The sequence below is a fragment of the Tachyglossus aculeatus genome, chromosome 4 (genome assembly GCF_015852505.1).
Source record: "Tachyglossus aculeatus isolate mTacAcu1 chromosome 4, mTacAcu1.pri, whole genome shotgun sequence".
In the NCBI taxonomy this organism is placed as follows: domain Eukaryota; kingdom Metazoa; phylum Chordata; class Mammalia; order Monotremata; family Tachyglossidae; genus Tachyglossus; species Tachyglossus aculeatus.
Genome location: NC_052069.1, coordinates 112,580,431 through 112,601,921, shown reverse-complemented (window position 1 = coordinate 112,601,921; position 21,491 = coordinate 112,580,431). Strand labels below are relative to the sequence as shown.

Here is a 21,491-nt window from a genome sequence, read left to right as displayed (position 1 = left end):
TGCTGGATTGCACGGAACACAATGAATACAACCGGGTCCACTACATAGCCCGGCTTTCTACCCCTTTGGCAACAGGAAATGGCTCGGTCGTGGCTCCCCCAGCTCTGACGTGGCCAGCCCGGCAGCCATGAAGTAGCCAAGGAACTTGTGATCTGTACTGTACCCCCGGGATAAATGCCATCAAGTTTTCACGGTATCAGGAAAACTACAATGCCATTAAAAACACACTAATTTCTCTCCCATTACTCCTTCGGTTTCAAATAGGAATTTATAGGATTCCTGAGCACTAAGAGAAATAGACTGCCACTATAAATCTTATTTTACTCCCTGAACAGAGCCAAAACTAGGTGAAAATTGTGTCACCCAGAGTTCTCTGTCTCCCCCTTCTAGACTGTGAGCCCACTGTTGGGTAGGGACTGTCTCTATATGTTGCCAACTTGTACTTCCCAAGCGCTTAGTACAGTGCTCTGCACACAGTAAGCGCTCAATAAATACGATAGATTGATTGATTGAAGCTTGTGAAGTCCTACATAATCCACGAGTGCAAGGAGAGACCCTCACCCAATTAATATTTCATTTCTCAAACTGTGCCTTTATTGCAACCCTTCCAGGTTTTGACTCTCCTGCTTTTTGTTTAAACACCTTCAACCAGGCAATATTTAACTCGACAAATACTGCCCTTATTTTCAATATTTTGACCGGTGCCGAACATCAGTAAGGTTTTAGCCACATCATTTAGCTCAGTGAAAAGACTTCCTCTCCCTTACGCTCACTCACAGAAAATGAGATCAACTGGCAAAGAGGTCATCTGGAAAGGTGTGGTAACTTACCGCTATTCAACTGTGAGAACTTCAGGGCCACAGAAAGCCTACTGCGAGACACCAGGTCACCAATCTTCTTCCAGTTGTTCCCATGCATGGCCTGGTATTTCCGTAACATCTGAGTATCTTCTTTGGTGTACCTGAAGTAGAAGGATAGGTTACGCGACTGACTGCAAATACAAAGGAACCAAGGGGTTTAATCCAAAGATTTTTTTCTACTAGTCTATCAATTGCCTAAAGGCACTTACCGAGCACTTAGTGTGTGCACGGTATTGTACTAAGCGCTTGGGAGAGATGGCAGACACGTTCCCTTGCCCACCACGACCTTAGTCTATAGACGAGTTTCATATCTTGCCCCAGAGTTTAAGAAAAAGGGTCTAAATATAATTGGCAGTACACAAGAAACACTTTGAACACTGCAATACTATGGTAGACATACAGATTCTTTCATTAATTTAGACCTAAATTACCAACAGTTTTCAAAAGGCGGTCAGAAATTTCCCTGCCACTTGAGGAAACGTTCTGAATTTGCCAACAACAATACCGTCATATTATTTAAGAAAATATCTTAGGAGCTTAATACACGTCAAACTCCGCGCTAAGTACAGCATAATCAGCTTAACGTAGTCCTTGCCCAACACAAGGCTCGTAATCTAAAAGGGAGGGAGAGAAGATATCTGACCCCCATTTTACAGATGAGGAAACTGACATGCAGAAAGCCAAGTGACTGGCCCAAGGTCACACAGGAGGCCAGTGTCAGAGCTGGAACTCAGATTTCCTGACTTCCACTAGGCCAGGCTGACTTCGATTCATTAGTTGGTTAAAATTTACAGGCTGGTACTTTTACAGTTTAATTTTTTTTAAATATTGATTTCCATTCCTTATATTCTTTCTGGAAGTGGACATCACACAGAAAGTACCAAAGATAATAACGTTTATTGGATTATTTGCAATGGTCCTTTCCTTACCTGCCTTTATAGTTATTAACATCAAACATCTTCTTTGCCCGATAATAAACCAGTTTCCAAGGACGGGCAATCCCTTCACCTGTAACACAGGAAAAACACATATCTTGGGTGCAAAAAAGTAATAATTCAAACTGAGTCATCTCCAGACACTTCAAAAATGATCTAAGGGATTCAGATAAAAGCATAATCACCAAGACAATAGCAAATGATCAACAGCACTTACAAAGCATACACTGTGGCTGAGCACACAGGGATTTCCCCCAAAACTGTGAAACATACACTGTGCTGTCAGTTCTGTAAAACCATTTCTAAAAGTGCTCGCGAACTTCCCACTAAGTAGCACATTAACAGGTTAACGCTAACCTGTAAGGTAACCACAGTTGACACAATTACAGCTGGTAAAAATTGAAGGCTTGTAAAACAATGAGGATTAGTGACCCAAATGTTTCTGTCGTGCCGGGTGAAATTCAGGGTTTGTGACCCCAAAACAGAGCATTCGAAACCCAAGTTAATTATAATGCTGAACAAATCGCTGTAACTGATTAAAGAATATGGTTCAGGGCGCTATGTCTCTGGCACTCTGATTTTGTGAAGCCATGCTGTGACCATCTATTAGCATTAGAGAGACGATTCACTTTAACAGTGAACTTTCCATGGTCACAGTTAAGTTCCTTGGGCCATTAAGGAATTACTAAAACAGTAACAGAATGCTAGTTAGCAGAAGAGCACAAGCAACTTGAAAAGACGGGTAGCATTACACGCAGCCATAGAAAACCGTGGTTACACAAAATGGTATTCCATGGCAGCTAAGAGCGAGTTAAGAATATTCAGAGTCGATACACAAAGACATCACAGGCAGGGGAAATCTGCATTTGTGGTGGCAGCTCATCAAGAAGGCAGCTCCTTGAAATATTACTACATTTCTCCCAACTTACTAATGTGCCATCTGAGTAAGTGCTTTCTCTTTAAATTGGTGATGGCACTTTTCTCCTCCGGATAGCGGTCCGTGTGCAGGAGCTTGTCCGCGTTCTCGATTCCCGTCATTGCTAGGAAGTTCTCAACGTTCTTCCGTAATTGTTGGTTTTCCCTCACAGAAAACTTGCCGTACTTAATAGGGATTCCTAGAATTTCAGATAAAGGATATGTTCTTAAAAAAATGGAATGCCAGAGCTCTTGGTCACATGTTTGATCTCATTAGCTGTAAGCCCTGTGTGATTCCCTAATGTCGCCAACTCTGAAATCCCACTATTTAACCAATCAATGATTTTTATGGAGGGCTGGCTATATGCAGTGCAGTCATGAGCCCCCCACTTTTTCCTCTCCTCCTCCCCATCGCACTCCCGGCCTTACCTCCTCCCCTCCCCACAGCACTTGCATATATTTATATATATTTATTACTATTTTATTTGTACATATTTATTACTCTATTTTATTAGTGATGTGTATACAGTTTTAATTCTATTTATTCTGCTGGTATTGATGCCTGCCTACTTGTTTTGTTCTGCTGTCTGGCTCCCCCTTCTAGACTGTGAGCCTGTTGTTGGGTAGGGAACGTCTCTACATGCTGACAATTTGTACTTCCCAAGCGCTTAGTACAGTGCTCTGCACACAGTAAGTGCTCAATAAATACGATTGAATGTAGGAATGAATGAATTTATTGAGCGCTTACTGAGTGCACAGTACCAAGCACTTTAGCAGATTACCACATAACAAGAAACAGACACATTCCCTGCCCACAAAGAGCTTACAGTCCACTATACTAAATACTTGGGAGAGTACAATACAAAAAAATTAGTAGACATGTTCTCTGCCCATAACGACCTTACAGTCTCCATCCTTCTGTCCCACACACCCGGTCCCCGCAAAACTGATTAGTGACCACTTGTTAAGCGTTTACTATGTGCCAGGCACTATATTAAGCGCTGGGGTAGATACAAGCTAATCAGGTTGGACACAACCCATGTCCACATGGGACTTACAGTCTTGATCCCCATTTTACAGATGAGGTAACTGAGGCCCAGAGAAGTGAAGTGACTTGCCCAATGTCACACAGCAAACAAGGGGAGGAACCAGGATTAGAACCCAGGTCTTTCCGACTCCAGGCCCAAGTTCTTTCCACTAGGCCACACTGCTCACTGTGGACAAGGAACGTGTTTTACCACTCTGTTGTACTGTACACTCCTAAGTGATTAGTACAGTGCTCTGCATCATCAATCGTATTTATTGCGCGCTTACTATGTGCAGAGCACTGTACGCAGTAAACTCTGCACACAATAAACACTCCATAAATACCACTGATTGGCAGAAGAAACACTTCAAGATTACCCATTACCGAGAGCTTACACACAAATGTAAAGATCATTATTTAAAAGTACGTTTCCTTGCAGAATAAACTCCCGTCACACTCACCTTTGGCTTTAAATTCCTGAAATCGTTGCAAATCATCCCTGATCATCTGCTTAATTGTCTCCTCTGCCTTTTCTTTAACATCCGGAACAAACTCCTCAAGTTGCTTCACTGCAGTCTCCATATCAAACTCAAAATTTTCTAAGTCCTCAGAGAAACTTTCAATCTCATCTCTTTCAGCTAATTCCGCGGCATCTTCTGTCTTGTCCATAGGTGTGGGCAGTTCTAACCTAAAGGAACGGGCCAGATTTGCATTAGTGCCTTATAAACACGTTCCCTCTCTTCAAAGATGGTTTCTTGCCCTAAAGAATTCTACTAATACCAAGGCAGGATTGCAATAAAAAGCTATTGTGTTTCTAAAATACTCCCTTGTCGTGTGATTATTCCAATCTAAAAGTAATTTGCCAATATGATTGAGTTAGCAAGTGAAATTAAAAGCAATATATATATTATATATATGTGTGTGTGTGTGTGTGTATATATGTGTATATATGTGTGTGTACACATATATATATATATATATGTATGTATGTATATATATATATATATATACATACCCATGTCCTAAAAAACACAAGAATTTACATTTCTAAAATGCCTGAAGCAGAAGCAGCTAAGGGGGAAGAGAAGGAGCAGGGGAAGGTAACTGGAGAGGGCTGGCCAGAGAAGCTTGAGGGAGAAGAGGCAGGAGGCAAGAGGGCATGGCCTAGTGGATATAGTAATAATTCTGGAATTTCTTAAGTGCTTACTATGTGCCAGGCACTGTACTAAGCGCTGGGGTGGCTACAATCCCTGTCCTGCACAGGGCTCACAGTCATAACCCCCACTTTACAGATGAGTTAACAGAGGCACAGTGATAGGATATGGTCCTGGAAATCAGAGGACTAGGGTTCCAATCCCAGTTCTGTCCCCTGTCTGCTGTGTGACCGTGGGCAAGCCCCTTAACTTCTCTGTACCTCAGTTTCCTCACCTGTCATACGGGGATTCAACACCTGTTCTTCTTCCCTTTTTATGGTACTTGTTAAGCGCTGTGTGTCGTGCACTGTTCTGTACATGTAATCAAGTTGGACACGGTCCCTGTCCCAAACAGGGCTCCCAGTCTTAGTAGGAGGGAAGATGATTTAATTCCCATTTTCAGATGAAGTACCTGAGATACAGAGAAGCGACTTGTCCAAGGTCACAAAGCAGACAATTGGCGGACCTAGAATTAGAACCCAGGACTCCTAGGTCCTTCCTCTTTTCCCTAAGGTCAAGCTGCTTTTCAGATTGTACATCCCATGTGGCACAGGGACTGTGTCTGATGATTATCATGTACCTGCCCCAGTGCTTAGTATAGTGCTTGGTAACATAATAAGCACTTAATAAATGCTATTATTAGTAGTATTATTCGCCCCAGCTTCGTCCCCAATCCCTTCACCAGGTGATTCCCTGCCACTTTTTCCCCTGGGTTAGCTTGTTCCTTAGCTAATATGCTGTTCTTTTGCAGGGACTAGCAAGATGGATGTTTATAAAGCAGAAAGTTCAGTTGCATCTTTGTTGCAGTACTATAGCTGGAGCCTTAAAAATCGTTCAGAGTTTATCAGTGCTTCCAATCATTTGGCAGTTTGGTGCCCTTTAACAATTGCAAATAGACAAAAGATAGAATACATGGGTAGGATGACTCCAAGGATCTGTCACTTATGACTTCAAACTTCGATTTCCCTGGGTCAATTTTTGCTTTGGGAAAAATATTTTCACTTCCAACCTTGCTTATTTTCATGCAAATAGGACTGATTTAATCACTGAAGTAACGAGATCGAGAAGCAGCACAGCTTAGAGCCCTAGGAATCAGGGGATGTGGGTTTTAGTCCCGACTCAGGCATCTTTCTGCTGTGTGACCATGGAATACTCACCACTTCTCTATGCCTCAGTTTCCTCATCTATAAACTGTGGATTCACTTCTCCCCTCTTGACTGTGAGCCCTATAATAATACCAATAATAACGGTATTTGTTAAACACTTACTATGTGCCAAGCACTGTACTAAGCACTGGAGTAGATACATGATAATCGGGCCCAGTTGGGGCTCATAGTCTAAATAGGAAGGAGAACAGGCACTGAATCCTGGTACGCAGTTGAGAAAACTGAGGCCCAGAGAAGTTAAGTGATTTGCCCAAGGTCTCACAGCAGGCAAGTGGTGGAGCCGGAATTAGAACCCAGATCCTCTGGTTCCTACGCCTGTGATTTATCCACCAGGCCACAACACGATTTTATGTGGGGACAGGGACCGTGTCCTACTTTTTTATCGTGTATTACCCAAATGCTTAGTTACAACAAAACAGAAAATTACCAAAAAATTAGCCAAAGATCTCCTTCCTGGGCAGCCAGATAGAGACAGTGAATGGTTGGTGCCTCCTCTACAGGGGTGACATGGGTATAGCCCCAAAATGCAGGGCAGAAAGACTGAACAGGACCGAAAAGGGGGAAAACGAAGCACCAAAGATAGGACAGGAGAGATGAAAGTAAGCAAGAAAGAGGAAAATTAAAATGGAAAATCACAAGGGGGAAGAAGCAGTACAAAACGGATTACAGGTAACAGAGACTCTCAGGACCCGACATAAAAATGAGGACAAAATAACAGAAAATAAGGGAAGACAGGGTGGGTGAGATGAGGGAGTAACAGACACAGAACGATTTTGGAGAGACTGTGACTGATAAATGAAAGAACAGTCCAGGGAGAAAATAGAGAGGAGAGGGTTTGAAGGGATGGAAGAGAGGCACAGGTAGGTAGTTGCAAGGGAGCAGGTTTATGTGGGTGGCTGGATATCAGGCTGCTAATATCTACGAATTATGCAGCTACAACCTATAGCACAAATCCCAACAAATGGAAGAAAAAAACACAAGGGAAAGTTTTGAGATGGCAGATTTCAAGAGAGAAGTCCTCAGAACTGGAAATTCACAAAATTACCTTTCATCGTTTTCCAAACCTTCGTTTTCAGAAGATTTTTTTTTCTTCTTTTTCTTGGCTGGTTTTTCTTCCCTAAGGACATCACTACACTCCATCGTATCGCTGATCGGTTCTGTTTTGTGAGTAAGCATTATTGGAGACCTCTCAGTTGGCTCTGAAAAACCTTCAGTAGATTCCAGGTCTTTCTCACTGGAAGACTTTTTAGTTTTCTTTGACTTTGTCTTCTTTTTCCTGATAGGTTCTTCGGTTTCTCCATTAAGGTTTCTCTCTTGACATAAAGACTCAAAGCTGGCTACTTGTGGTTGGTCAGCAAGTATATTCACTGAGCTTTTGACATTCTTGGGCAAATCTCCAGATCCCATCTTATTTTTATTTGAAGACTTTTTCTTTTTTTTGCCGGAAAGTTCCACACTCTCACAAGCTGAAATATCAAAGTCATCAATTCCATTTACAATATCTGTTTGGTCAGCAAGTAATTGCTGAGGGCCCTCGATTTCTCCATTAAGGTTTCTCTCTTGACATAAAGAATCAAAGCTGGCTACTTGTGGTTGATCAGCAAGTATATTCACTGAGCTTTTGACATTCTCAGGCAAATCCCCAGATCCCATTTTATTTTTCTTTGAAGACTTTTTTCTTTTTTTGCTGGAAAGTTCCATACTCTCACAAGCTGAAATATCAAAATCATCAATTCTGTTTACAGTATCTGTTTGGTCAGCAAGTAATTGCTGAGGGCCCTCGATTTCTCCATTAAGATTTCTCTCTTGACATAAAGAATCAAAGCTGGCTACTAGTGGTTGGTCAGCAAGTATATTCACTGAGCTTTTGACATTCTCGGGCAAATCCCCGGATCCCATTTTATTCTTCTTTGAAGACTTTTTTCTTTTTTTGCTGGAAAGTTCCACACTCTGACAAGCTGAAATATCAAAATCATCAATTCCGTTTACAATATCTGTTTGGTCAGCAAGTAATTGCTGAGGGCCCTCGATTTCTCCATTAAGATTTCTCTCTTGACATAAAGAATCAAAGCTGGCTACTTGCGGTTGGTCAGCAAGTATATTCACTGAGCTTTTGACATTCTCAGGCAAATCCCCAGATCCCATTTTATTTTTCTTTGAAGACTTTTTTCTTTTTTTGCTGCAAAGTTCCACACTCTGACAAGCTGAAATATCAAAATCATCAATTCCGTTTACAATATCTGTTTGGTCAGCAAGTAATTGCTGAGGGCCCTCGATTTCTCCATTAAGGTTTCTCTCTTGACATAAAGAATCAAAGCTGGCTACTTGTGGTTCGTCAGCAAGTATATTCACTGAGCTTTTGACATTCTCGGGCAAATCCCCGGATCCCATTTTATTTTTCTTTGAAGACTTTTTTCTTTTTTTGCTGGAAAGTTCCACACTCTCACAAGCTGAAATATCAAAATCATCAATTCCGTTTACAATATCTGTTTGGTCAGCAGGTAATTGCTGAGGGTCCTCGATTTCTCCATTAAGGTTTCTCTCTTGACATAAAGAATCAAAGCTGGCTACTTGTGGTTCGTCAGCAAGTATATTCACTGAGCTTTTGACATTCTCGGGCAAATCCCCGGATCCCATTTTATTTTTCTTTGAAGACTTTTTTCTTTTTTTGCTGGAAAGTTCCATACTCTGACAAGCTGAAATATCAAAATCATCAATTCCGTTTACAATATCTGTTTGGTCAGCAAGTAATTGCTGAGGGCCCTCCATTTCTCCATTAAGGTTTCTCTCTTGACATAAAGAATCAAAGCTGGCTACTTGTGGTTTGTCAGCAAGTATATTCACTGAGCTTTTGACATTCTCGGGCAAATCCCCGGATCCCATTTTATTTTTCTTTGAAGACTTTTTTCTTTTTTTGCTGGAAAGTTCCATACTCTCACAAGCTGAAATATCAAAATCAACAATTCCGTTTACAATATCTGTTTGGTCAGCAGGTAATTGCTGAGGGCCCTCGATTTCTCCATTAAGGTTTCTCTCTTGACATAAAGAATCAAAACTGGCTACTTGTGGTTGGTCAGCAAGTATATTCACTGAGCTTTTGACATTCTCGGGCAAATCCCCGGATCCCATTTTATTTTTCTTTGAAGACTTTTTTCTTTTTTTGCTGGAAAGTTCCATGCTCTCACAGGCTGAAATATCAAAATCATCAATTCTGTTTACAATATCTGTTTGGTCAGCAAGTAATTGCTGAGGGCCCTCACTGGGATCTGAAAAATCCTCAGGAGACACTGTGTCCTTTTCATTTAAATACCTTCTCTTGAATTTTAACTTTTTTCTGGCAGGTTCCTTGATCTCTTCATTAGTGGCACCATCACCCTCTAAAGCATCAGGGCCGTTAACATTAACAACCCCAGGTTCATTCAGACGGCTTTCATCAGTTATCAAAAGATCCCCAGTAGAGTCTGCGTCCTTTTTTTCCAAAGACTTCCTCTTTCTTTTCTTCGGGTCTGTCACTCTATTGGCTCCGGCAGACATTAATCGTTCTCTAAACTCTTCCTCCTTTTGAAAAGAAAGTTCAGACTCACGCCCTTGTGAATCTGACAACGGCATCAGAGAGCTTTCATCAGGGACTTCATTTGCATTTCTTGGTTTTTTCTTCTTTTTTTCCTTGATTTTGTGGTTCAGCTCTTCTTTATCAGATTTAAGGGCCAAGTGCAGTTCATTTTCTTCATCTGGTTTTGCGAACAATTTATTTTTCTCCTTTTTCATTTCTACATAAACATCAACATCCTCTTGAAAGCTATCCTTGCCTGGTGTCTCATTTCCTTTATCCACAAGAACACATAATACCCCTTCATTCTCTTCTACGTACCCCATTTTTTTCTTTGTTTTCTTCTTAGATTTTTTTTCCGTTTCATTACAGACATCTGACTCGGCCAAAATACCAGGACTGTGTTGCTGGGAATGTGACCCTTTTTTCTGATCCTGAGCTTTCTGAGAAAGTTCCTCTTCAAAAAGTGAAGGAGAGCCTCCGAAATCTTCCTTGCTCATCTCGACATTCTCTTCCTTACTTTCGCTCTCTCTGGAATTTTTCTTTTTCTTCTTCTTCTTCTTCAAGTCAGATGTGGAAAAATCAATTTTGCTTAATTCCATCTCCATTTTGCTTCTGTAGTCAAACAAAGGTTGCAGATTACTTAAACGTTAAGTAGACAAATAGGCAAATATTAAGCTTTGATTTACATCACTAGGAACAGTGACAGAGGAATAAAATTGCAGTCATGGTGGCCAACATTCCTGGATCATGAATATAACCTTGTCTCCTCTCCTCCTACACTGACCCGTTCCCCAGAAATCTCAGGTCTCTCAACTTCCAATTTTCCCAAGTCGCCATGTCCCATTTGGTCACCTTACCTAGCCTACCCTCTCTTTGTACAAAAATCTAAACCTTCAAGTTGCCCTCTCCACCAAACTCAACTCCCTTGCTCACCTGGATCTCCATCAATCTCTTACCAACCCACAGCCCTGGATGACCTCCGCTGTATGTTTCCTTCTTGTACACGAGCTGCAGAGCGCTGCTAGAAGAAATCCAGACATCAGGCTGATCTCATCCACCTCAACCTCATCCTCACCTCTGTCCTCTCCTCCGCTGACCAATACATCTCCACCCTTTTTGACTCTCCTGCCCAACTATTTCAGAGTTTTAACAACCTTCTCAATAATGGTGTCCCCCTCTTACCAATGACCTTTTTGGAAAAAAAAAAATCATTGGGTGTGATCTCCCTAGCACCTCCCCAGTCCCACCCTCCTCCTCTCTTTCAATTCTCCCTTCTTTCCCAGCAGTTCTGCAAGAGATTTCCTGCCTCTTCTCCAAATCTACTGCCTCCTCCTGTGCCACGGACCCTACCCTTCACACTTTAGTAAAACTTTAGCCGCCCCGCCCCTCAACCCACCAACACCTCTAACTGCTCACACTTCATTGCCTTCAAACATGTTCGTGAATCCCCTGTCCTAAAATACCATCTGGATCCCACAGCTTCTTCCAGCTTTCACCCCAACTCCCTAACGCTGCGAACAGTGTTTTGTATAAAGTAAGCGCTTAATAAATGCCATCATCATTATTATTATTATTAACACTCCTCACCAAACTCCTCAAGCCCTTTGACTGCACTCCCTCTCCTCCAGTTCTCCCTCTGACTCCCTGCGAACCAGCATCTTCCCCACCCCACCGCAATCCACGGTCCTCTCTAAGATCACCAGTGATCTCCTTCATGTCCAATCCAATAGCATCTCAACCTCACAGCAGCCACGGTGGACCACCCCCTTTTCCTGCAAACATCTTACCTTTGTCTTCACTAACACTGACATTTCCTGGTTCTCCTCCCATCTCGCTGGCCGCTCATTCTCAGTTTCTTTCCTGGGCTCCTCCTCTGTCTCCCCTCAAACGCGGGGGTCCCGCAGTTCTGGGTCCGTGTCTATTCTCCATCTGCTCCCTTACAGAACTCATTTGCCCCCACAGTTTCAACTACCAGCTCTAAGCAGATGATTTCCATATCGTCCTCTCCAGCCCTGACAGCTCTCTTTCTCTGCAGTCTCACTTATGCTCCTGCCTTCAGGACATCTCTACCTGGATGTCCTGCTGACACCTCTCACTTATGTCAAAAACAGAACTCTTTCCCACGCAAATTCTGTCCTCACCTCTTCTTTCTCATTACTGTATAAAACACCACTATACTCTCTGTCACACAAGCCTGTAACATTGGCATTCTCCTTGACTCATCTCTCTCACTCAACCAATATGTCACCAAATCCTGTCAGTTCTAACTGCATGACATCTCTAAAATCTGCCCTTTCCTCTCCACCCAAACTGATCTAAGACCTCATATCACACCTTGACTACTGCATCAGCCTCCTTGCTGACATTCTGCCGTCTGCCGGGTCTCCCCTCTCCAGTCCATATTTCACTCCGTTGCTCGGACCATTTTTCTGAATAATTGTTCAGTCCGTTTCTCTCCACTCCTCAAAAACCTCCAAAGGTTGCCCATCCATCTTCACATCAAACAGGAACTCCTCACCTTGTTTTAAGACAATCAATCAGCTCTCCCAAGTCTTACCTTGCTGATTTTCTACTATAACCCAAGACACACATTCCGCTATTCTAACGGCAACCTTGACCTCATCTTTCTTGCCTCTGACTTGGAATTCTCCCCCACGCCCTTTATATCAGCAGAACACCACTCTCCTCATCTTCAAAGCCTTTCTAAAATCGTATCACCTCCAAGAGGCTCTCTCTAACTATCCCTCACTTTTTTAAAACAACTCATTTGTTAAGATCTTACTATATGTCACGGTTCAAGCGCTGGGGTAGATACAAGTTAATCAGGTTGGACAGTCCCTTAGTACAGTGCTCTGCACGTGTTAAGTGCTCACTGACTGACTGACTGATGGGGCTCACAGTCTAATCAGGAGGAAGAACAGGTATCTAAACACCACTTTATAGTCTAGAGAACTAAGACCCAGAGAAGTTAAGTGACTTGTCCAAGGCCACACAGCAAGCAACTGGCATAGCCAAATTCCAGGCCCCTGATCTTTCCACTAGGCAATGCTGCTTCTCACTTCCCCTTGTGACCCTCCTTTCTGTGACCCCTATGCATGTGGGTTTATACCCCTTAAACACTTGGATTTTCACAGCGTTTCGGTACAGACCCTTAATTAATTTTAATCTTTGTCTCCTCCTGTTTTCTGTAAACTCCTTGTGGGCAGGTATCAGGTCTACTTATTCCATTATACAATAATAATAATAGTGCTTGCTAAGTGCTTATTATATGCCAAGCACTGTTCTAAGTGCTGGGGTAGATACTAAATAAGGTTGGACACAGTCCCTGTCCCACATGGAGTTCACCCTCTCGTCCCCGTTTTACAGAGGAGGGAACTGAGGCACAGAGAAGTGAAGTGACTTGCCCAAGGTCACACAACAGACAAGCGGCAGAGCTAGGATTAGAACCCACTTCCTTCTGACTCTCAGGCCTGTGCTCTATCTGCTAAGCCACGGTGCTTCTAATTCCTCTGTGCCTAAATTTATTCATCTGTAAAATGGGGATTAAATGGGGATTCCCAGACTGAGGAGGCCTTCCCAGACTGAGCCCTTTCCTTCCTCTCCCCCTCGTCCCCCTCTCCACCCCCCCCATCTTACCCCCTTCCCTTCCCCACAGCACCTGTATATATGTATATATGTTTGTACATATTACTCTATTTATTTATTTATTTTACTTGTACATATCTATTCTATTTATTTTATTTTGTTAGTATGTTTGGTTTTGTTCTCTGTCTCCCCCTTTTAGACTGTGAGCCCACTGTTGGGTAGGGACTGTCTCTATGTTGCCAATTTGTACTTCCCAAGCGCTTAGTACAGTGCTCTGCACATAGTAAGCGCTCAATAAATAAGATTGATGATGATGATAAACACTGATCTCCCTTCCACTTAGCCTGTGAGACCCACATGAGTCACGGACTGTTGTCTAATTTGTTTATCTTCAGTCAGTGGTATTGATTCAGTGCAGAGCACTGAACTAAGCGCTTGGAAGAATCAATACAGAGTTGGTGGACACGTTCCCTACCCATCTACCCCAGTGCTTAGCACAACGCTGGACACACAGTATGGGCTTAACAAATATCATTAATTATTATTACTCTCCCAAGCACTGAGTACAGTGCTCTGCCCACAGTAAATGTTCAATAAATATCACTGACTGCTTGATTTTTCCAATAGTTTGAAGTATAAGAACTGGGTAAATACCCTATAAAGGAAATATACAATTTTGTAACTGCTGCAGCATAATTTTTTAAAACTAATGTTCTATTTAAATAGCATGCATTTCATGCCACATCAAAGCTAAGACAGGTTTTATACTAAACAGCAAAACAATTCATTCATTCAGTCGTATTTATTGAGCGCTTACTGGGTGCAGAGCACTGTACTAAGCATTTGGAAAGTACAATTCAGCAACCAATAGAGGCACAGCGGGCTCACAGGGGAAACAGGCATCAAAGCAAGTAAACAGGCATCAATAGCATCGATATAAACAGAATGCAAAGTATAATAATAATGGCATTTTTTAAGTGTTTACTATGTGCCAGGCACTGTACTTACCTTGGGCAAGTCACTTAGCTTCTCTGTGCTTCAGTTACCTCATCTGTAAAACAGGGATTAAGACGGTGAGCCCCATGTGGGAAAGGGACTGTGTCCAACCTCATCACCTCAGTCTCAGAACAGTGCCTGGCGCATAGTAAGCATTTAAAAATAACGTTACTATTATTATTATTATTATTACTACTAAGCACTGGGGTAGGTACAAGTTAATCGGGTTGGATAGAGTCCCTGACCATGGGGCTCTCAAAGTCTTAACAGAGAAGCAGCATGGCTCAGTGGAAAGAGCCCGGGCTTTGGAGTCAGAGGTCATGGGTTCGAATCCCAGCTCCACCACATGTCTGCTGTGTGACCTTGGGCGAGTCACTTAACTTCTCTGAGCCTCAGTTCCCTCATCTGTAAAATGGGGGTTAAGACTGTGAGCCCCAAGTGGGACAACTTGATCACCTTGTATCCCCCCCAGCACTTAGGACAGTGCTCTGCACATAGTAAGCGCTTAACAAATGCCATCATTATTATTATCGTTATTAGGGATTCTCTCTTTTCAGCGCTTAGAACAGTGCTTCGCACATAGTAAGTGCGTAACAAATGCCATCATCATTATTATTATTATTATTATTAACTGCTATTTTACAGATGAGGTAACTGAGGCACAGACAAGTGAGAGACTTGCCCAAGGTCACAGAGCAAGCAACGTCGCTTAGTGGCAAGAGCACGGGCTTGGGAGTCTGAGGACCTGGGTTCTAATCCTGGCTCCATCACTTGTCTACTGTGTGACCTTGGGCAAGTCACTTTACTTCTCTGTGCCTCAGTTACCTCATCTATAAAATGGGGATTAAGACTGTGAGCCCCATGTGGGACAACCCCAGCGCTTAGAACAGTGCTTTACATAGTAAGCACTTAACAGATACCATCATTATTTGGATGTCAGCGGTCACACCAATTGCCTGCTGTGTGACCTTGGGCAAGTCACTTAACTTCTCTGTGCCTCAGTTCCTTCATCTGTAGAATGGGGGTTAAGACTGTGAGCCCCCCGTAGAACAACCTGATCACCTTGTGACCTCCCCAGCGCTTAGAACAGTGCTTTGCACATGGTAAGCGCTTAATAAATGCCATTATTATTATTGTGAGCCCCCTGTGGGATAACCTGATCACCTTGTGGCCTCCCCAGCGCTTGGAACAGTGCTTTGCACATAGTGGGTGCTTAATACATGCATTATTATTATTATTATTATTGTGAGCCCCCCGTGGGATAACCTGATCACCTTGTAACCTCCCCAGCGCTTAGAAAAGTGCTTTGCACATAGTAAGCACTTAATAATTGCCATCATTATTATTATTATTATTATAGCAGAAAAGTGGTGGAGCCGGGATTAGAACCCAGGTCCTCTGACTTCCAAGCCTGTGCTCTTTTACACTAGGCCACGGGGAAGGGATGAAAATGGAAAAACCTTGTGGTGCTGAAAACACGGGGTTATATTTTGATGGCAAACTCCTTTCTTTTAAAGTAAGGTGGCCCTTAGGACAGTGGATTGAGGTTGCGGATCCAGGCTACTTCACCAGAGAGTTTTCCTGAGCAAGATGCCCCGGGAGCCTTTGGTCCTTCTTGCGTTGGGACTCATTCATTCAATCATATTTACTGAGCGCTTACTGTGTGCAGAGCACTGTACTAAGCGCTTGGGAAGTACAAGTCGGCAACACAGGGAGACGGTCCCTACCCAACAATGGGCTCACAGTCTAGAAGGGGGAGACAGAAACAAAACAAAACACAGAGACAGAGTTCAAAACCAGCAGAATAAATAGAATTATGGCTATATGCACCTCATTAACAAAATAAATAGAATAGTAAATATGTACAAGTAAAATAAATAGAGTAATAAATCTGTGTAAGTATATATACAAGTGCTGTGGAGAGGGGAAGGAGGTAGGGTGGGGGGGATGAGGAGGAGGAGAGGAAAAAGGGGGCTCAGTTTGGGAAGGCCTCCTGGAGGAGGTGAGCTCTTAGTAGGGCTTTGAAGGGAGGAAGAGATGTGCGGAGGGAGGGCATTCCAGGCCAGGGGAAGGACGTGGACCACCTCCAGGATGAAGAGAAATAATGCTCATTAATCATAATAATGATTATGGCATTTATTAAGCACTTATTACGTGCCAGGCACTATACGAAGCACTGGGCTGGACACAAGCAAATTGCTTTGGACACAATCCCTGTCCCACGGGGGGCTCAGTCTCAATCCCTACTTTACAGATGAGAGAACCGAGGCCCAAAGAAATAAAATGACTTGCCCAAGATCCCACAGCAGAAAAGGGGCAGAGGCTGGAGTAGAATAGTAATGGTATTTGTTAAGCGCTTACTTTATGCCAGGCCCTATACTAAGCGCTGGGTTGGAGACAAGCAAATCGGGTTGGACACAGTCCCCGTCCCACGTGGGGCTCACTCACAGTCCCGATCCCCATCTCCCAGATGAGGCCCAGAGAATCAATCAATCAATCAATCAATCAATCATATTTATTGAGCGCTTACTGTGTGCAGAGCACTGTACTAAGCGCTTGGGAAGTACAAGTTGGCAACAGTGGGCTCACAGTCTAAAAGGGGGAGAAGTGAAGCGGCTCGCCCAAGGCCACCCAGCAGACAAAAGGCGGAGCCGCAGCGTGGCTCAGTGGAAAGGGCCCGGGCTTGGGAGTCAGAGGTCGTGGGTTCTAATCACGCCTCTGCCCAAGTCATTTCACTTCTCTGTGCCTCAGGTCCTCATCTGTAAAATGAGGATTAAGACTCTGAGCCCCACGAGGGACAACCTGATTACTTTGTACAGTGCTTTGCACACAGTAAGCGCTCAATAAATACAACTGAATGAATATCCAGTGCTTAGAACAGTGCTTGGCACATATTAAGCGCTGAACAAATGCCATCACTATAATTATTACCCTAGTGCTTAGAACAGTGCTTGGCACATAGTAAGTGCTTAACATGCCATCATTGTTATTACCCAGCGCTTAGAACAGTGCTTGGCACATAGTAAGCACTTAACAAATGCTATTAGTATTATTATTATTACTCAGCGCTTAGAACAGTGCTTGGCACATAGTAAGCACTTAACAAATGCCTTTATTATTATTACTCAGCACTTAGAACAGTGCAGGCACATAGTAAGCACTTAAATGCCATTGTTATTATTATTATTATTACCCCAGCACTTAGAACAGTGCTCGGCAGAGTAAATGCTTAACAAATACCATTATTATTATTACCCCAGGGCTTAGAACAGTGCTTGGCACATAGAAAGTGCTAAACAAATGCCATCATTATTATTATTATAATAACCCACGACCTTCTGCCCCCCAAGCCAGTGCTCTAGGCACTAGGCCATGCTGCTTTTCTAAAAGAGTTTCTGCAGGCCCCGGGAATACTACTACTATTACTACTACTACTACTACTATTACTACTACTACTACTACTAATAATAATAATGGCATTTGTTAAGTGCTTACTATGTGCAAAGCACTGTTCTAAGCGCCGGGGAGGGCAGCATGGCTCAGTGGATAGATCACGTGAGCCCACTGCTGGGTAGGGACTGTCTCTATATGTTGCCAACTTGTACTTCCCAAGCGCTTAGTACAGTGCTCTGCACACAGTAAGTGCTCAATAAATACGATTAAATGAATGAATGAATGAATGAATGGAGTCAGAGGTCATGGGTTCAAATCCCAGCTCCGCCAATTGTCAGCTGTGTGACTTTGGGCAAGTCACAACTTCTCTGTGCCTCAGTTACCTTATCTGTAAAATGTGGATGAAGACTGTGAGCCCCCCGTGGGACAACCTGACCACCTTGTAACCTCCCCAGCGCTTAGATCAGTGCTTGGCACATGGTAAATGCTTAATAAATGCTATCATTATTATTATTATTATTATCATCACTGTGAGCCCCCCGTGGGACAACCTGACCACCTTGTAAACTCCCCAGTGCTTAGAACAGTGCTTTGCACACAGTAAGTGCTTAATAAATGCTATCATTATTATTATTATTACTGTGAGCCCCCCGTGGGACAACCTGACCACCTTGTAACCTCCCCAGTGCTTATAAGAGAGCTTCACAGGGGACAACCTGATCACTTTGTATCACCCCCAGCGCTTAGAACAGTGCTTTGCACATAGTAAGCGCTTAACAAATGCCAGCATTATTATTATTATTATTTTGCTTTTTATTAAAACTCATTTCTTGATTTTGGGGGAAAAAAAGGCAGGAAGGAGCTAGAAATTTGTTCTCCCTCCTGCTGGGAGCCCCATGTGGGGCAAGGACTGTGTCCGACCTGATTAACTTGGCTCTACCCCAGCACTTAGTACCTGGCAAGTAGTAAGTGCTTAACAAATACAACAATAATAAAACAATAATACTGATAATGATTTTGATAACCATGCTGAGCATGAAATGACAATATTATCTTTGTACTTCCCAAGTGCTTAGTACTGTGCTTTATACACAGTAAGTACTCAGTAAATGCCAGATAATAAATATGTATAGTAATAATAATAATAATATTTATTAAGCACTTACTATGTGCAAAGCAGTGTTCTGTATATATGTATATATGTTTGTCCTGTATATATGTTTGTACATATTTATTACTCTATTTATTTTACTTGTACATATCTATTCTATTTATTTTATTTTGTTAATATGTTTGGTTTTGTTCTCTGTCTCCCCCTTCTAGACTGCGAGCCCACTGCTGGGTAGGGACTGTCTCTAAATGTTGCCAACTTGTACTTCCCAAGCGCTTAGTACAGTGCTCTGCACACAGTAAGCGCTCAATATGATTGATTGATTGATTTGCACATAGTAAGTGCTTAATAAATGCTATCAATATTATTATTATTACTGTGAGCCCCACGTGGGACAACCTGACCACCTTGTAACCTCCCCAGCGCTTAATACTATCATTATTATTATTATTACTGTGAACCCCCCGTGGGACAACCTGACCACCTTGTAACCTCCCCAGCGCTTAGAACAGTGCTTTGCACATAGTAAGCGCTTAATAAATGCTATCCATTATTACTATTATTATTACTGTGAGCCCCCGTGGGACAAACTGACCACCCTGTAACCTCCCCAGCGCTTAATAAATGCTATTATTATTATTATTACTGTGAGCTCCCCGTGGGACAACCTGACCACCTTGTCACCTCCCCAGCACTTAGAACAATGCTTTGCACATAGTAAGCGCTTAATAAATGCTATTACTATTATTTTTATTACTGTGAGCCTCCCGTGGGACAACCTGACCACTTTGTAACCTCCCCGCGCTTAGAACCGTGCTTTGCACATGGTAAGCACTTAATAAATGCTATCATTATTATTATTATTATTACTGTGAGCCCCCCGTGGGACAGCCTGACCACCTTGTAACCTCCCCAGCCTTTAGAACAGTGCTTTGCACATAGTAAGCACTTAATAAATGCTATCATTATTACTATTACTATTACTACTACTGTGAGCCCCCCGTGGGACAACCTGACCACCTTGTAACCTCCCCAGCGCTTAGAACAGTGCTTTGCACATAGTAAGCGCTTAATAAATGCTATCATTATTACTGTGAGCCCCCCGTGGGACAACCTGACCACCTTGTAACCTCCCCAGCGCTTAGAACAGTGCTTTGCACATGGTAAGCGCTTAATAAACGCTATCATCATTATTATTATTATTATTACTGTGAGCCCCCCCCGCCCCCCACCTGGGACCTGACTCCCAAGACCGGGTTCTTTCCACTGAGCCACAATGCTTCCCTAAGGACCTATTACTATTAATAATAATAACATTGCCATTATTATTACTATTATTAGGCCTTAGTCTTTTAGACTGTGAGCCCACTGTTGGGTAGGGACCGTCTCTATCTGTTGCCAACTTGGACTTCCCAAGCGCTTAGTCCAGTGCTCTGCACACAGTAAGCGCTCAATAAATACGACTGATTGATTAGGGAAGCATTGTGGCTCAGTGGAAAGAACCCAGGCTTGGGAACCAGGTCCTGGGTTCTAATCCCGCCCCTGCCACTTGTCGGCTGGATGACTTGAGGCAAGTCACTTCTGGTCCCCTCACCTGTCTAATGGGGGTGAAGACTGGGGGCCCCAGGTGGGACAACCTGATCACCTTGTAATAATAATAATAATAATGATGATGGCATTTAGTAAGCGCTTACTAACAATAATAGTAATAATAATAATAATGATGATGGCATTTAGTAAGCGCTTACTACTACTACTAATAATAATGGCATTTATTAAGCGCTGACTATGTGCCAAGCACCGTTCTAAGCGCTAGGGAGGTTACAAGGTGGTCAGGTTGTTCCACGGGGGGCTGACAGTCTTCGCCCCCATTTGACAGACGAGGTGACTGAGGGCCAGAGAAGGGAAGGGACTTGCCCAAAGTCAGACGGCTGACAAATGGTGGCAGAGTCATCATCATCAATCGTATTTATTGAGCGCTTACTATGTGCAGAGCACCGTACTAAGCTCTTGGGAAGGACAAATCGGCAACATACACAGTCCCTACCCAACAGTGGGCTCACGTTCTAAAAGGGGGTGACAAAGAACAAAACCAAACATACTAACAAAATAAAATAAATAGAATAAATCTGTACAAGTAAAATAAATAAATAGAGTAATAAATATGTACAAACTCCAAAGCCCGTGCCCTTTCCACTGAGGCAGAATGCTTCTCATAAGCACTAGGCCAAAGGCCTACTCACACCTCACGAGGTCACCACGCCACCGACGCCGCCATCTTCCCTTGACCCGGAAGTAATCCAACCGGAAGCGGCCGGGCGGCCAAGCTTTAGCATCCCTCCAACTGAGGCCTGTCACCATGTGACGGTGACGAAAGGCCTTGCCCCGCCCTCCCCCTCCGTGTGGAGCTTCCGCTTATCAATAAAAATAATAATTACTAATCAATCAATCAATCAATCGTATTTATTGAGCGCTTACTATGTGCAGAACACTGTACTAAGCGCTTGGGAAGTACAAATTGGCAACAAATAGAGACAGTCCCTACCCGACAGTGGGCTCACAGTCTAAAAGGGGGAGACAGAGAACAAAACCAATACTAACAAAATAAAATAAATAGAATAGATATGTACAAATAAAATAAATAAATAAATAATAGAGTAAAAAATATGTACAAACATATATACATATATACAGGTGCTGTGGGGAAGGGAAGGAGGTAAGATGGGGGGGATGGAGAGGGGGACGAAGGGGAGAGGA

General features: G+C 42.9%; 1 protein-coding gene across 4 annotated transcripts in view; it reads right to left on the bottom strand.

The window, feature by feature from the left end:
* Positions 1-21,022, bottom strand: part of TTF1 (transcription termination factor 1) — a 31,626-nt gene extending 10,604 nt beyond the window's left edge. The window contains exons 1-7 of one of the 4 annotated variants that reach the window (XR_005450356.1): positions 20,978-21,022; positions 14,243-14,285; positions 7,142-10,261; positions 4,199-4,425; positions 2,725-2,910; positions 1,790-1,868; positions 831-961 (exon numbers count right to left, since the gene is read on the bottom strand). Coding sequence is in view for 3 of the 4 variants with exons in the window: in XM_038744792.1 (XP_038600720.1) it covers positions 831-961; positions 1,790-1,868; positions 2,725-2,910; positions 4,199-4,425; positions 7,142-10,254 (3,736 nt within the window). In the remaining variant the exon portion in view is untranslated. Of the gene's footprint in view, positions 1-830; positions 962-1,789; positions 1,869-2,724; positions 2,911-4,198; positions 4,426-7,141; positions 10,262-10,582; positions 10,640-14,242; positions 14,286-15,198; positions 15,210-20,977 lie in introns of those variants that run through there. The other 3 variants (XM_038744792.1, XM_038744793.1, XM_038744795.1) reach the window with 3 other exon arrangements.
* Positions 21,023-21,491: the final 469 nt, after the last annotated feature.